The 15,550-nt window shown below is 45.5% G+C and overlaps 1 protein-coding gene across 1 annotated transcript; it reads right to left on the reverse strand.

The window, feature by feature from the left end:
• Nucleotides 1-1,755: 1,755 nt before the first annotated feature.
• prph2a (peripherin 2a (retinal degeneration, slow)) lies at nt 1,756-13,044 on the reverse strand. Its single transcript, XM_079491864.1, has 3 exons — nt 12,328-13,044; nt 7,439-7,685; nt 1,756-2,427 (listed from the first exon to the last, which is right to left on the reverse strand). Exons 1-3 carry the CDS (start codon nt 12,906-12,908, stop codon nt 2,221-2,223), a joined length of 1,035 nt encoding a protein of 344 aa, XP_079347990.1. The 5' UTR covers nt 12,909-13,044; the 3' UTR covers nt 1,756-2,220.
• Nucleotides 13,045-15,550: the final 2,506 nt, after the last annotated feature.

Raw genomic sequence — 15,550 nt, forward strand, 5'->3', positions numbered from 1 at the left:
CAACACATCTCTCTGTTACACTCAGAAAAACAACAACAACACATTTCTACAGTCCTTTATTCGCTCGTTACACAATCATTGTCGTCGCGCGCCGCTGACCGACCTTTCTAATGTTGTATGGTACAAACTTTACAGAAGATTTTAGATTAATTACATTATTTTCTTAAAAAAGATAGTTTTTTTTTCCCCCCTTCATTTCATTTCTACACTATTTACAAAGACAGCGTTAACCCGGTTGTTGGAACATTACAGACGCTGCTGGCTGAGAGGGAGGCAGGAGGGACACCTCAAGGCAGCGGTGAGGGGCGGAGAGGACATGTCCAATAATATCGCGATTGTCCTCCAACATGTTCTGGAGTTGTCTCTGGTTGTTGTCCCCCTCACAACCGCCACCCAAAGTCAAAGTCAAAGTCGTACGATTAGTCACAGACGTTACCGCAGTGACATTTGTTCTCCACATTTGACCCATCTCTTGGAACCACCCCATCCCCCCCATGCCCCCCTTCCCTCTCACCCCCCACCCCACCCCTCCCCCTTTCTTACCCCGCCGTTGGCGTAACCCTCCAGCCCGGCACGTCAAAAACCCGACACACATCAACCAACATGGCCTCCAGACATCACGGAGGAACACATCCATCCGTCAGTAGACAATGGTGGACGGTATTACAGAAGACAAGAGGTGTGTGTGTGTGTGTGTGTGTGTGTGTGTGTGTGTGTGTGTGTGTGTGTGTGTGTGTGTGTGTGTGTGTGTGTGTGTGTGTGTGTGTGTGTGTGTGTGTGTAATGTATCTACAGTATGTGTGTGTAGGGACGAGGGATTTTGTTTGTGTTCTTTGTCTATAAGATTAGCTAACAAGCTCTATAGACGGGCTGACAACATTTTAAAAACACCTTTTGCTCCTTCTTCTTTGGGCTATAATTATTTGTATACCTTTCAATTTATATCCTCTGCCCCCCATGGGAGTGGGAGGGGGGATTGCATAGCAACCACCATCCCCACTGAAGGCCTTTGTCCTACTGGCTGGTACCGGCTCCACTCCACTCCACTCGCTTGTTCTGGGTACCAGGTACTAGTTCTGGGTACCAGGTACTAGTTCTGTGTACCAGATAGTAGTTCTGTGTACCAGGTACTAGCGCTGGGTACCAGGTACTAGCCCATGGTATCAGATACTAGCCCTGGGTACCAGATACTAGCTCTGGGTACCAGATACTAGTTCTGGGTACCAGATACTAGCCCTGGTACCAGATACTAGCGCTGGGTACCAAATACTAGCCCTGGGTACCAGATACTAGCAGATACAACAGGAACCCCTCAGTGTAGCTGGGTGTCATTGCGACGTCGGTTCAACCCTCATTGTAGAGCGTTAACAAACAATGGTGAATTCTCTAGAGTAGACCAATCCCTATTTCACCTGTACCTAAAACGTAGGCCACAGTTGATCAATATTGATTCAGTTTAATACCCTGCAGTGTTTTCATGGCCTCAGCCTGATGGATGCTGTACCAACACAAGCAGGCCCAGCAGGTATAAAGGTAGAACTATACTTTTGCATGGCCTCAGCCTGATGGATGCTGTACCAACACAAGCAGGCCCAGCAGGTATAAAGGTAGAACTATACTTTTGGAAGAACAAAAAGGAAAAGGCGAGCAGAGTGGAGTGACAGTGAGCCGGCACCCTGCAGTGGAACATCGCCACACGTATGTTCTCTCCTCCTCACCCATGATTTATCTGACAATACAAAGGAAAACAAACATACATGTATAATAATTGATTGTATGTAACATTGTATGTATCTACATCACAGCTTTTGGTGTTAATTATGCTGATTTGTTGCCTTTCTTGGGACATTTTAATTCAGTTGAAATGAAACAAGTGTAACAAAGCAAAATGGGAATGAAAAAAGCACCGCAATGGCTTCTCCTGATTTTTTTCTTTTGTTTTTTTCTCCTTTTTTTCCTATACAGATGCACGCCATATTTACATAAGGAGTCCATTTTGAAAGATGTCACAGTCCACTGATAATCTGTGCATTACGGTCGTGACGTTTTGTTCATGCTTCACAAAGCCAAATGTGTTTGTTGAGTTGTTTGTAAAATATTTAAAACGTTGGTACAAAAAAAAAAAACACGCGTGTGTGTAAATCGATCTCACACTCTTCGGGCAGGCGGGCGGGCGGGGTTGGGGGCGGGGTTTCAGTCTGTGTTAGGGGGCGGAGCTCGCTCAGCTTGCCGCCGCTGCCTCGCCGTCCGCCCCCTCGTCCACGGCGTTGCCTTTGCCCATGGCCTTCATCTTGTCCATGATGTCGGTGAAGGTCTCCTTCACCGTCTTCTCCAGGATCCAGCCCTCGCTCTCGCTCTCGGGGTCCTCGGGGTTCTCCAGGGTGGACAGGGAGGTGTTGACGTACTGCAGGCCCACCGTCACGCCGCACTGGGGGGGACAACAACAGGGTTTTACAACTTAACCCTATTAAATGGAAACTGTTGCATTTATATAGTGCCTTTGTTGACAGTCTCTGTAGTAAACTACAGCAAAGACTGCACTTCCTTCGGCGTCTCAGGGTTCATGGTGTTGACCAAAGATTTATGTTAGTGTTCTATCGAGCAGTCTTGGAAAGCCTGGTCAGTTTTGGCATCACAGTTTGGTTCGGTAATCTTTCAGTGCAACTGAGGTCCAAATTGTTCAGATTGGTGCAGACTGCAGGGAAGATCATAGGGGTAAGACAACTCCCCTCTCTACAGTCTATTTATGAGCAGGCTACATTAAAACAGGCTCAAAAAATCGTCAGTGATGTTAACCATGTTTTAAATGGCGAGTTTGTACTTCTGCCCTCTGGGAGAAGATACCAAAAGTGGAAGTACATCAATTTACAATTTACAATTTAGGCATTTAGCAGACGCTCTTAATCCAGAGCGATTTACATTAGGCAGGAACAAAAGTATGGGAATACATCACATGTATAAAATGCATTTATCAAGAAACATGCGTAAGCTAAGAACATAACTAGAACATATCTATATAATGACACTATACATATTAACTATACATATATACTATACTATGCTATACATATGTAGGCTACTATGATGTGCTATGACTATATACAATGCAATTATTGTGCTTGTGCAATTATTATCTGTACATCAGATTTAAAAAGTCGTTTGTACCAGCATCAACTAAGATGTTGAACGAGGCTCTGAAACAGCAGTAACTGTGTGAGGCTAGATTATCCATATCATGTGTGCAATGTTGTGTCTTCCTCTGTAATGTATTTTTGTCTGTCATTGATGTTTTATGTGTGGCTGTAGCTGGGGTGAAAGCCCAAGACAAATTTCCCTTGTGGACAATAAAGTTTACCTTGACCTACCCTTGAGTCACTGTCGCCCCATTAAGATCAGGGGCTTTTTTCAAGGACCCCCAACATTATAATGACCCCATCTCAAACTATTTTGTTCCAGGGACCCCCCCCCCCCCCCCCCCCCAGAAGCAAAGATTTGAAGAATATATATTTGCACAAATGTTCACTATTTTCATAGTACGCATGAAACTATCAATTGCTTCTTTTGTCTTTTATTCAAACAAATCACTGTGATAACTTCATAAAAACTCCTGCATTCAGAGCTTGTATACAAACTGACCGTCTTGTGTGAAACTGTGTCAATGCAGTCTGGTTGATTGATTGATGAATTAATTAACATATCTGAGAATTACAGTACATTTCAAGCACAACTCAATACAAAACTGTTAACTGTGGACGACACCATAAAGTATTACACTTATGGGGCCCACCATGTTCAATTCATCATAACAATTAGAGACGTACACATATACTCTTCTACATAGCTAAAAACAGGAAATCATCATAGAGGAGGTAAAAAGGGAAACAAACAAACACATACAGTGAGGGGAAAAAAGGTGTGGGTTTTACGAGGGCCAGTTTGTAATTGCTGCGATAGCTTCTATGTCCAGAGTGTAGTTGTCACCTACTGTACCTACTGTAGTAGATTAGCATCGCTGACACCACTATCTGTGTCACAACAGACTAGAGACACTTACATAAGCACCTCGTTACGTCCTCTGACTCTGATAAGCTTTACAGTTTTAATCCAGGCAAATTATTATTTCCATGGGGCAACCTAACATCCAGCCTGCGGTACTAGTCGCCCCTCAGAACACTGTCTGACACACAATACATCACCACTTCAAGTAGGTTGAAGTGTAGATTGTTTGAAGTGGTCGATCGCTAAAACCACCACTTAAAGCCGACATACGAAAAGCAGATCCGCAACAAACAACTCACAACAACTCACTGACAAGTTGTGAGCTTGTAGGTCTGCTTTTTCCACTGAATGTTTGTCTATTTTTTGCCAGATGTTCATCCAATTTGGTCAAATCCTTGTCTATTGTGAAATGGTGGGGATACTTCTGGTCATTCAATGGTAGGGTACGGCTGGTGGGGATACTTCTGGTCAGAATGAATTAAATACTTGCATTTCCTTTGGGGGAACTGTCTGATGGGTTTGATATCTATGTTAGATAATATCACAATTTATCAAAAATGTGTATGTTAATTAACCACGATTTTGGGCAAACTGACACAAATCTTCTCCAGGGGCTGTTTAATCTAGTCTAGATTTGGATCAAATAAATACGAAGTTTAGAATGCTTTATTATAAAGCAACGCTAACGTAACTTTGACAAAAACAAAGGCAGAATAATATTGACTGTGTTAAATGACCGGTCTCTCAACCACGTTAGTTTTCATTCGATACAGAAATGTATGGAGATTATAATTGCTTTCTGCAGCAACACATTTAATGTGAGCCACATGAACCCTATAGTGTTCCTATCCTGGGACAAACATTCTACAATACTACAAGCTCACGTTGTGACTCATTGTGAGCTTGTAGATCTGCTTTTCCCCCCCCCCCAGCAAAGAGAGTTGGTGTAGAGGGAAAAAAGAAGGGGTGCCTGTCCTGTGGGGTCCCAGTTAACTAACTTTGAATTGCATTGAATTGAATGGGGCATTGGGGTGTTGTGCTAATTCGCTTATTTCCATCGCTCAAAAATCATTTTTTCTATATATCCTCTCTTCATAATGTAAATAGTATCCCAAGCGGTACGATTGGAACCCTTCGATGGAAATAAGCGAATTAGCACAAAAACCCAACCCCCATTGAGGGCTTATGGTAGGGGAAATAGCCAATAATGCACTTTTTCACAAAATAAGACCTGGACCTCTTTGGTGGGGACTACAAATAAAGGTAAGAAAGCCTTCTAGTATGGAATTCTCCTTTAACCATAACAAACATGTCATTGTTGGTGGTCAGAACAGGCCGAAAATATTCCCAAATATGGAGTTGCACACATACATAGATACGTCATACAATAGAACATACATGACTGATGTCACAGACTTCCCCAAATATGGATTTCTATCAGGTCTGGCAGAGACTTGTGTGGTCGTGCTTGGTTTCCATGACCTTTCAGTGATGTAATACCCATTGAACCCATTGTCAGAATAGTCCATGACGACATATTGATGACGTCAAGTAACAATACTTTCATTCATTGCAGATTCACTGCCACTATAATATAGTTACGAGACATGAATGTGTGTTATTGTATAAAACATACCCTGAAGAAGGCAGTTGTACTGCCGAAACGTTGGTTTTTACTCTGCATCCTAATAGATAATCGGCTCTGTGTGTGCAGCCACTCTTTTGTCTTTTTAAGACTTAACTCTTTAATTGTATAAAACTAAACCAGTCACCAGATGTACCGGCATTTATATCACATGACATCTCACGTCGCCCAATCAGTGCTCTAAACTAACAGTAACAAGTCCATAGACTTGGCTGCCAAATGACATAATTTCAAAAGCCATGCATTGGAGGGGCCAGCGCCCCTGAAAAAGTATCATGTCTTCAAATTCATGTCTTGAATAAAGTTTTATTATCATTAAAATCTGCCATTGATTTAGGGGCCCACGTGCAATGTCCTCACGCCCCACAATGTCCTCACGCCCCACAATGTCCTCACGCCCCACAATGTCCTCACGCCCCACAATGTCCTCACTCCCCACAATGTCCTCACGCCCCACAATGTCCTCACGCCCCACAATGTCCTCACGCCCCACAATGTCCTCACGCCCCACAATGTCCTCACGCCCCACAATGTCCTCACGCCCCACAATGTCCTCACTCCCCACAATGTCCTCACGCCCCACAATGTCCTCACTCCCCACAATGTCCTCACGCCCCACAATGTCCTCACTCCCCACAATGGAGTGCGTGCGTGCGTGCGTGCGTGCGTGCGTGCGTGCGTGCGTGCGTGCGTGCGTGCGTGCGTCTCTCTACGTCCAGTATGGTGACCAGCAGACCAGCTGTGTGTGTGTGTGTGTGTGTGTGTGTGTGTGTGTGTGTGTGTGTGTGTGTGTGTGTGTGTGTGTGTGTGTGTGTGCGTGCGTTCAGACTCCATCATGGCCCGTAGCACTTACCCTACCCTCTTAGATAGCACTTTTTGTAGAATTAGATAGTATTTGATACAGACTTATAGCATGTTATGTAGACAGCACTAGAATTGCATTGTATGTAGTCATAGCACTTTATAGTACGTATGTATAGCATAGTATAGTATATATGTATAGTTTCATTATATAGATATTCCACTGTTACGTTCTTAGCTTACGCATGTTTCATGATAACTACTTTTTAATGTGATGTATTGCCATGCTTTTTGTTCTTGCTTAATGTAGATCGCTCCGGATTAAGAGCGTCTGCTAAATGCCTAAATTGTAAATTGTGTGTGTGTGCGTGCGTGGCGTGCGTGCGTGCGTGGTGTGCGTGCGTGCGTGGCATGCGTGTGCACGTGTATATACCTCCAGGATGGTGATCAGCAGCATCAGAGCTGTGTGTGTGTGTGCGTGCATGGTGTGTGTGTGCGTGCGTGGTGTGCGTGGCGTGGCGTGCGTGGCATGCGTGTGCACGTGTACGTATATACCTCCAGGATGGTGATCAGCAGCATCATGCAGCCGATGGTGTTGTACATGCCTCCGTAGTGTGTGTGTGTGTGTGTGTGTGTGTGTGTGTGCGTGTGTGCGTGCGTGCGTGGCATGCGTGGCGTGCGTGTGCACGTGTACATACCTCCAGGATGGTGATCAGCAGCATCAGAGCTGTGTGTGTGTGTGTGTGTGTGTGCGTGTGTGTGTGTGTGTGTGTGTGTGTGTGTGTGTGTGTGTGTGTGTGTGTGTGTGTGTGTGTGTGTGCGTGCGTGGCGTGCGTGGCATGCGGGTGTGTGTGTACATACCTCCAGGATGGTGATGAGCAGCATCATGCAGCCGATGGTGTTGTACATGCCTCCGTAGTGTGTGTGTGTGTGTGTGTGTGTGTGTGTGTGTGTGTGTGTGTGTGTGTGTGTGTGTGTGTGTGTGTGTACATACCTCCAGGATGGTGATGAGCAGCATCATGCAGCCGATGGTGTTGTACATGCCTCCGTAGTAGGAGCTCAGCGCCTCGCTGCAGCCTCTCTTCCAGACGTTCAGCTCCTCCACGTAGTGGTCGTAGCTGTAGTGGGCCGTGTTGTTGGTCATCTGGCCCTGGATGCAGGGCCGCGGGGAGGAGGGGTTACAGCAGCTGAACGGGACGCCGTCCATCAGGTACTGGCCGTCAACGTTGCTGGTGATGCGACTGAGGAGGAGGGGAGAGAACCAGGACGGGCACAGAATGAGGAGGAGGGGAGAGAACCAGGACGGGCACAGAATGAACACGGAAATCAGCAGCAACTTGTTCTCCGCCGTGTCCCCTAGACCAATGGTTCCCAAAGTGGGGTCCGGGGACCCCCAGGGGCTAAATGATAGTTTGGAACTAAATGGACCATTATGGGTCTGTAAATCTTTTGTCTTTTTAAGACTTAACTCTTTAATTGTAGAAAACTAAACCAGTCACCAGATGTACCGGCATTTATATCACATGACATCTCACGTCGCCCAATCAGTGCTCTAAACAAACGTTTAGTCCATAGACTTGGCTGCCAAATTACATAATTTCAATTATAATTGGAGGGGCCAGCGCCCCTGAAAAAGTATCATGTCTTCAAATTCATGGAACCAAATGGACCCTGACGGGTCCATTTGGTTCCATTTGTACACTCTCAGAGTTAAAATAACATTGATTTTACAATATAAATTGGTGTCTCAGAGATAGAAAGGCCATTAAGTTGGGGGTCCGTTAGACTAATGCATGTCAAACTGGGGGTCCTTGAAATTAACCGGGTTGAGAATCACTGCTAGAGCCGTGAAAATCGTATTATGGAAAGCATGCACGGCACCGACCTCCTCATCAGGACGGGTTAGTTGGGGTTTCAGTGCCTTGCTCAAAGACACGTCAACACGCAGCCAGGAAGTGGCTGGGGCTCGAACCAGGAACCTTTACGATTCCACCATGGACACTCTACCTCCTCCTGACCCATGGTTCATGTTAAGGTGGACTGAGTGGTTCATGGTTCATGTTAAGGTGGACTGAGTGGTTCATGGTTCATGTTAAGGTGGACTGAGTATGGGCTAAAGGACACTCTACCTCCTCCTGACCCATGGTTCATGTTAAGGTGGACTGACCCATGGTTCATGTTAAGGTGGACTGACCCATGGTTCATGTTAAGGTGGACTGACCCATGGTTCATGTTAAGGTGGACTGAGTATATCCTCCTGACCCATGGTTCATGTTAAGGTGGACTGACCCATGGTTCATGTTAAGGTGGACTGAGTATATCCTCCTGACCCATGGTTCATGTTAAGGTGGACTGACCCATGGTTCATGTTAAGGTGGACTGACCCATGGTTCATGTTAAGGTGGACTGACCCATGGTTCATGTTAAGGTGGACTGAGTATATCCTCCTGACCCATGGTTCATGTTAAGGTGGACTGAGTGGTTCATGGTTCATGTTAAGGTGGACTGAGTGGTTCATGGTTCATGTTAAGGTGGACTGAGTATGGGCTAAAGGACACTCTACCTCCTCCTGACCCATGGTTCATGTTAAGGTGGACTGACCCATGGTTCATGTTAAGGTGGACTGACCCATGGTTCATGTTAAGGTGGACTGACCCATGGTTCATGTTAAGGTGGACTGACCCATGGTTCATGTTAAGGTGGACTGACCCATGGTTCATGTTAAGGTGGACTGACCCATGGTTCATGTTAAGGTGGACTGAGTATATCCTCCTGACCCATGGTTCATGTTAAGGTGGACTGAGTGGTTCATGGTTCATGTTAAGGTGGACTGAGTGGTTCATGGTTCATGTTAAGGTGGACTGAGTATGGGCTAAAAATGACCATGAGCTAAAAATGTCCATAACCCTCCTTAAAGCACCCTCCTTAAAGCACCCTCCTTAAAGCACCCTCCTTAAAGCACCCCTATTCTCTGCCTGAACTTGGAGTAGTATTACTCCAAGTAGTAGTATTAAAAAAGACACATGCGAGCTTCAACACTGTATGGACACATGCAAAGACACATGAGAGCTTCAACACTGTATGGACACATGCAAAGACACATGAGAGCTTCAACACTGTATGGACACATGCAAAGACACATGAGAGCTTCAACACTGTATGGACACATGCAAAGTGTTCAAGTAAAGGCATGTGTTATTATGTGGTGTATTGTCCAACACAAGCTAACATATTTACTGTACTGTAGATTCCCCTTGCATCATGAGCACCTGTGTGGGTGTTTGCATTGCACACAGACAGTATTTTAGTGGAACCAACCATTTCTTCTTCTTTCAGTGCAGTGCAAAGCAGGTCAGAGTGACTTATTATTGCATTGTCAGTAAGGGAGTCGTATCCCCTGCTTTTCAGTGGGAGATGAGGTGGAGCACAGCAACACCTGCCAATAGTTACAACTACACCTACCATCAGGTTCATCGCAGCAGCACTTACCACCCACACGTCTGTAGTAGTCGTGTTGGCGGTGCCCGCGATCAAAATCACGTGATCGAAAGACGAGGGTACTGTCTGAGCTAGCCTGTAGTATAGTGGGATCAAGTGACATGATAAAGATACAGTAGAGTATATGGACATAATGGACCAGTGATACTCATCAACACAGCCTACTTATTGATCATAGATATATCACATGAAACCAGCTGTGAGGTTGATATGTGTCAATCATCCACACCGTGTCAGAGGCAAAGCAAAGTTCTTTGTTTACCCAGGGTGAATGAACTAAGCTCGAGATGCTTGTTTACAGCCAGACCCTGCTCATAGAACATTTCATGGTAGAGGTTCAATGCCTTGCTCAAGGGCACTTCAGCGGTGGTAATTTTAACGTGCCGGTCAGGGGATTCGAACTGGCGACCTTCCGATAACAAGACCGCTCCGCAAACCGTTGCGGCCACCGCTGCCGTTCTGTGACAGGGAGATGGTTTTGTTGTTAGTTAACATAAATCAATTTCTCTCTTCCACTTTCACTGAACTTTATTTTAAAGCTGCCTACAGACTGGGCTGTTGTAGTGCCTATAATCCCGATTAATTAATTAGATCAACATTAACGACATCTTAATCCTTATACTTCTCCGTATGACAAATAGCAAAAAAATAGCAGATCTACAAGCTCACAATGTGTCACATCGTCGCGAGCTTGTAGACCTGCAATTTTCTTTTTTTCTCATTTTCTTTATTTTTGACTTTGACACATTTTGACAGATTTTGATCATTTGCCCACAACAGGGATGCCAGGGATAACGTGGCTAACGGTTGCCCAAATGGAAAACCAGTGCAAAGCGATCGTTCCCGTTTATATATTCCAGTTTGTTGTCCTTGTTGTAAAGTAAAGGCTCTCTGTTGACCAGTGAGTGACCAGGTGACCAGGCCACTCTATTCCTAGCGCGGCACGCTGACCTGCACTGATTGGGGCGGACAGTAACACCCATGAAGGACGAAGGAGGATTAGCCTCGGGCGCTCTCCCAGGAGAGTGATCCCACTAAGACAGTGAAAACTGTCTACTGTACAATAACTCATGCACGCAGGCCTGCAGCATCAGCATATTGAACAGCCGCCATAGAGAGAATACTATAGCTCTGCTCCAGAAGCGCTCTGAAAGAGCACTCGTACAGGTGGTGGCGGGCTGCATTTATGAACTGCATGTAAATAAAAATCCAAGCCCCTATTTATCACCGTAAATGCTTTCTTGGGTTATTATAATCCTCTTAGCAGACTTTATTCTTTCCTGTGCTTTTTTTTCCTGCAAACTGTCAATAAAGTATTCAATCAATAAAAAAATGTCGCCCCCTCCACACAACATCTCAGGGGCGAATATACTTATTTATTTTACACATTTAAAAATACACCAATAGGTTCTATTTTATACTTTAGTCTGTTTGAAAATAGCAGAAAACAGCCGATCTACATTATCTCAAAGCTTGTAGAAGTACCAAGTGATATAAAAGTATATTATATATTATATATAGTAAGTAAAATGTTGAATAGTATGTATGGGACCTTTATACTTAGAGTATTTCTACCCTGTGGTATTGATGATACTATTGCTTCCTATACCACCTGTGCTCCCTCTTCAGGCGAATTGTGTCACTGCACCTTGTGACCAAAGCTCCAAAACACTACAGTATGTACAGAATTAACAGTAAGTAAAAGTGCATAGTAACCTCTCCTGCCCCCCCTCCCCCCCCCGCCCCCCCACCCACGACCAAACTTCCTCTGACCTGATAATCCCTACAACTAGTACAGGAGAGGAAAACCCAATCCGATGTTTTCCTTGACCCTCGCTGACCCCAAAATCCACTTATAGTGAACTCAGACTTTGCACACTTTGATACCCCTCGAACATCTCTCTCCACCTACGACCCACCACCACCACCTCTAGCCATATCGTTGGCCATGCAGGCCTCTGTGACTCGGCTCTGCGGTAAGTAAGTCCAGTCAAGTTGGATGATGCAATACATCGCTCAGTTGCTGCATTTAAGCTTCCCAACAACGCACAACTTGTATTGAAATTAGAACCCAATTAAACCGCACCAATGATTCTCCATGCAACTCCTTGGAACATGCAACTATACTTGCAACCATTATGCCCAATGGCATGTTGCAAGTTGACCTTACAACTGTTTTGTTGCAAGGACTAGTTGGAGGACTAGTGGCATTGGTGCGGTTGACCTTAAAACTGAAAGTTGCAAGGAGTTGCGACAGGATGCATTGGTGCGGTTGACCTCAAAACTGTTTTGTTGCAAGGACTACTTGGATGACTAGTTTGGGTTTGGTCTTTAGAGACATGGTTGGATTCAGTGCATTCTATTATATAGAATCGTCTCACTCACTCTTTGACCTCCTTGGCGCTGAAGTCCAGGTAGCGGTTGCTCACCCACTGGATCTCGAACCAGTCCCGGTAGTTGATGTTGCCGCAGCAGTGGAACTCCATCTGCATCAGGTCCAGGGTCCTCTTCATGTAGCAGCGGCCGGGCGTGTCCGTGTCCTTGTAGTAGCGCATGCCGTTGCGCAGGCCCTCGGCCAGCGTGAACTGCAGCGGGATGCGCATCACGAAGCACAGGAAGGCCGTGACGAACAGCAGCGCGTTGAAGCCCACGCAGCCCACCAGGAAGGGCTTGATCATGGGCTGCCACTTCACAAACTTCTCCGGGTCCAGCGAGTCATAGCAGATCTTGCCGCCGAAGGCGTTGACGCCGCACGCCACCAGGCCCACGCAGATCAGCAGGTTGGGCAGCAGGTGGCTCTCGTTGTTGTCCATGAGCTCCGAGCGCTTGCGCAGCTCGATCTTGCAGAACAGGCCCATGCTGAAGATGCCCACGCCGGCCATCACCGAGAACCAGTACATGAACCACACGAACTGGGCCAGCTTCACCCGCTTTTTCAGGTCGAACTTGACCTTCATCAAAGCCATCGTTCAAACCTCGAGTCCTTCACCAAGTTAAGAAGAAGAAAGAGGAACACAAAAAGATAAGGTCACCACAAACGCGAGATGTCCAACGTTTGGCAGAGTTTATCCCTTTGCGTTGGATGAGCGCTCCTGAATGCTAAATCCTCGATTCACGCTCTCTCCACGGCTTGGTCCTACAGGTCAGTAGAGTCGTAATCCATTCCACAAAGAACGGTCGAAGAGGAAGAAACCGACGGGGTGTCCCCAAAGAGCACAATGGTTAGTTCTTCAAGTCCATATCCTCATCCACATAATTCCAGAATGTAGCACACACACACGGGTCGTACATTCACCAAAACTTTCACCGAGGGCTTACACCCGTTACACACAGGTGAAGCTAATTGTGATGTTCCTTCCCCTTGGCGAGATGGAGGAATGCTATCGGATACTGGCGATTAAAGTGGAACTTGCAGTACGTCACGTTAAGCCCCTGGTAAGTAGCAAGCCCTGATCCCATTTACAAAAACCTCCCTCTGGCAGAGAAGATGAGCCTGATCGTAATCTGCTGCCAGGGCCCATAATTGGTTTGAGTGGTCATGTGGTCTACGCTCGCCATGATCGAAACATGCCAAGAAGAACAAGCAGGAGGCCTTGTAATTGTTAACAAAGAGAAGGTGGAGCTGATAATGGTGTTATTTATGTCCATACACAGACACACGGGTCCCTGGGTTCAACATAGCAGCATGTTTGTACTATAGAAGGTCCATTGGCCCACTGACAGACAACAGCATAATAACTGACCCCTCCCTGCAGGCAGCATGTCTGGCCATAGGATTATGGATTATTATCCTCTTATTATGTATACATGCACATGACATATACGACAAACCGTATGATTATTATTAAATATATTGGTGCATGGCACCTCGTCGAATAAACACGACAGAAATACTATCTCCCATCGTCTCAGATTATCGCCAGTTGTGCTACACCTATATTGTAGGTCATTACTTGTAATGACCTACAATATAGTCAAAGTCAAAGTCGTGCGATTAGTCACACACGTTACCGCAGTGAAATTTGTTCTCCGCATTTGACCCATCTCTTGGAGCGGTGAGCCGCAGCGTGCGCCGCGCTCGGGAATCATTTAATTAGTTGATTTGACCCCCAATCCAACCCTTTGATGCTGAGTGCCAAGCAGGGACTGACCCCCCAATCCAACCCTTTGATGCTGAGTGTCAAGCAGGGACTGACCCCCCAATCCAACCCATTGATGCTGAGTGCCAAGCAGGGAGGCATTGGGTCCCATTTTTACAGTCTTTGGTATGACCCGGCCGGGGATCGAACCCCCGACCTCCCAGTTTCAGGGCGGACGCTCTAACCACAAGGCCACTGTCTGGTTGGTACCTGGTATCGTTAATATATACTCTGTGTGTCAGTTCAGAACAGCACCCGGGATGGACAACCACCAATATTTGCTCTGCCATGTGATCAGATTCAACAAACAACCAAATAACCATTATTGTTTGATGTGCATAAAGTCCCCCCCCCCCCCCCCTATAATAATCTGAATTGATTTTACCTTTACTAATATTAAAATGTTAACTCATTGCGTTGTTAGGTTACATATTCTATTCAGCCTATAAGACAAACGCAATTGTGGGTTTCAGTGTCTGGCAGCCAGTGGGTGATTACGGCAGACTTGGAAAGAGTGACCATGTGCCCGAAAAGGATATATACCCACGACCCACAAGGGCTGGACTGGGACAAAAATTCCAACCAGCGCGCAGATAGCAGAAACTCTACCGCCCGCTCCGTCGAGGCACACACAAACAAACAAGCCCTAATACCACCACTTTTACAGAACAAAATAAATTATACAAACCAACAGACAACAAACTACACAGCCCTTTGTAGAGGGTTTATTTGTCACTCACTGATACAGGTACAGGGAAATTATCATGATGGCACTGGCAGAATGGCAGCACGCCCGGACCTTTCCTGGTGGCCTGCCGCCTATTGGCCTGCCTGCCTGTCCAATTAAATAAAAATAGTTCGCTATTTTTTTTTAGCTTTACATCCCCCAGTGTTTGGGGAGATTCTCATTCTTCAGCTTCTGCTTGTTGTGAGAGAGAGAGTGTGTGATTTATGGTGTTGGTTATCAGACAATATCCTGTTACTGTTTGTCATTAAAGCTGAGAATACAGAGAAGTTGGTATTGAATGACTTGGTACAAATGCTCCAATATAGATAATCCTGGTCAAATATTAATCCACAAGTGAAGGTTTCTCAGTAAAAGAATGACTTGAGTTACTGAGTAGTGAGTTTTTATGTATTCAAAATTGTAGTTGTATTTTTAATATCGACACAATGCTGTATTGTGCTATTGTATCTTTGAAAACACCTGAGGAATGTACTGACAAAGCCCTAACACAAAACATAAGCATAGAAATCCAATCGAATCAACCCCCCCTCCCACACGCACGTGTGTGAAGGACTCCTAAAATGATATACTGTAGAAGTATTTGGCCCACATATATGAACATATTGTTGTGCCAGGCCAGCCCAGGGACACAGAAATATAGCAGATGTACAAGCTCACAGCGTGGCATGAACTGTGAGCTTGTAGATCTGCCATTTATGAATAGCCAACATATAAATGGATA

The sequence above is a fragment of the Electrona antarctica genome (assembly GCF_951216825.1).
Source record: "Electrona antarctica genome assembly, chromosome: 22".
NCBI classification, from domain to species: Eukaryota; Metazoa; Chordata; class Actinopteri; order Myctophiformes; family Myctophidae; genus Electrona; species Electrona antarctica.

Bases quoted from the DNA above. Each gene is read 5' to 3' on its own strand.
- prph2a (XM_079491864.1), bottom strand. From the start codon at position 12,908: ATGGCTTTGATGAAGGTCAAGTTCGACCTGAAAAAGCGGGTGAAGCTG. The intron at 7,686-12,327 runs GTGAGTGAGACG...CCTCCTCCTCAG, and splicing joins AGCGCCAAGGAGGTCAAAGA to TCGCATCACCAGCAACGTTG. The intron at 2,428-7,438 runs GTATGTACACAC...TGTCCCCCCCAG, and splicing joins TGCTCATCACCATCCTGGAG to TGCGGCGTGACGGTGGGCCT.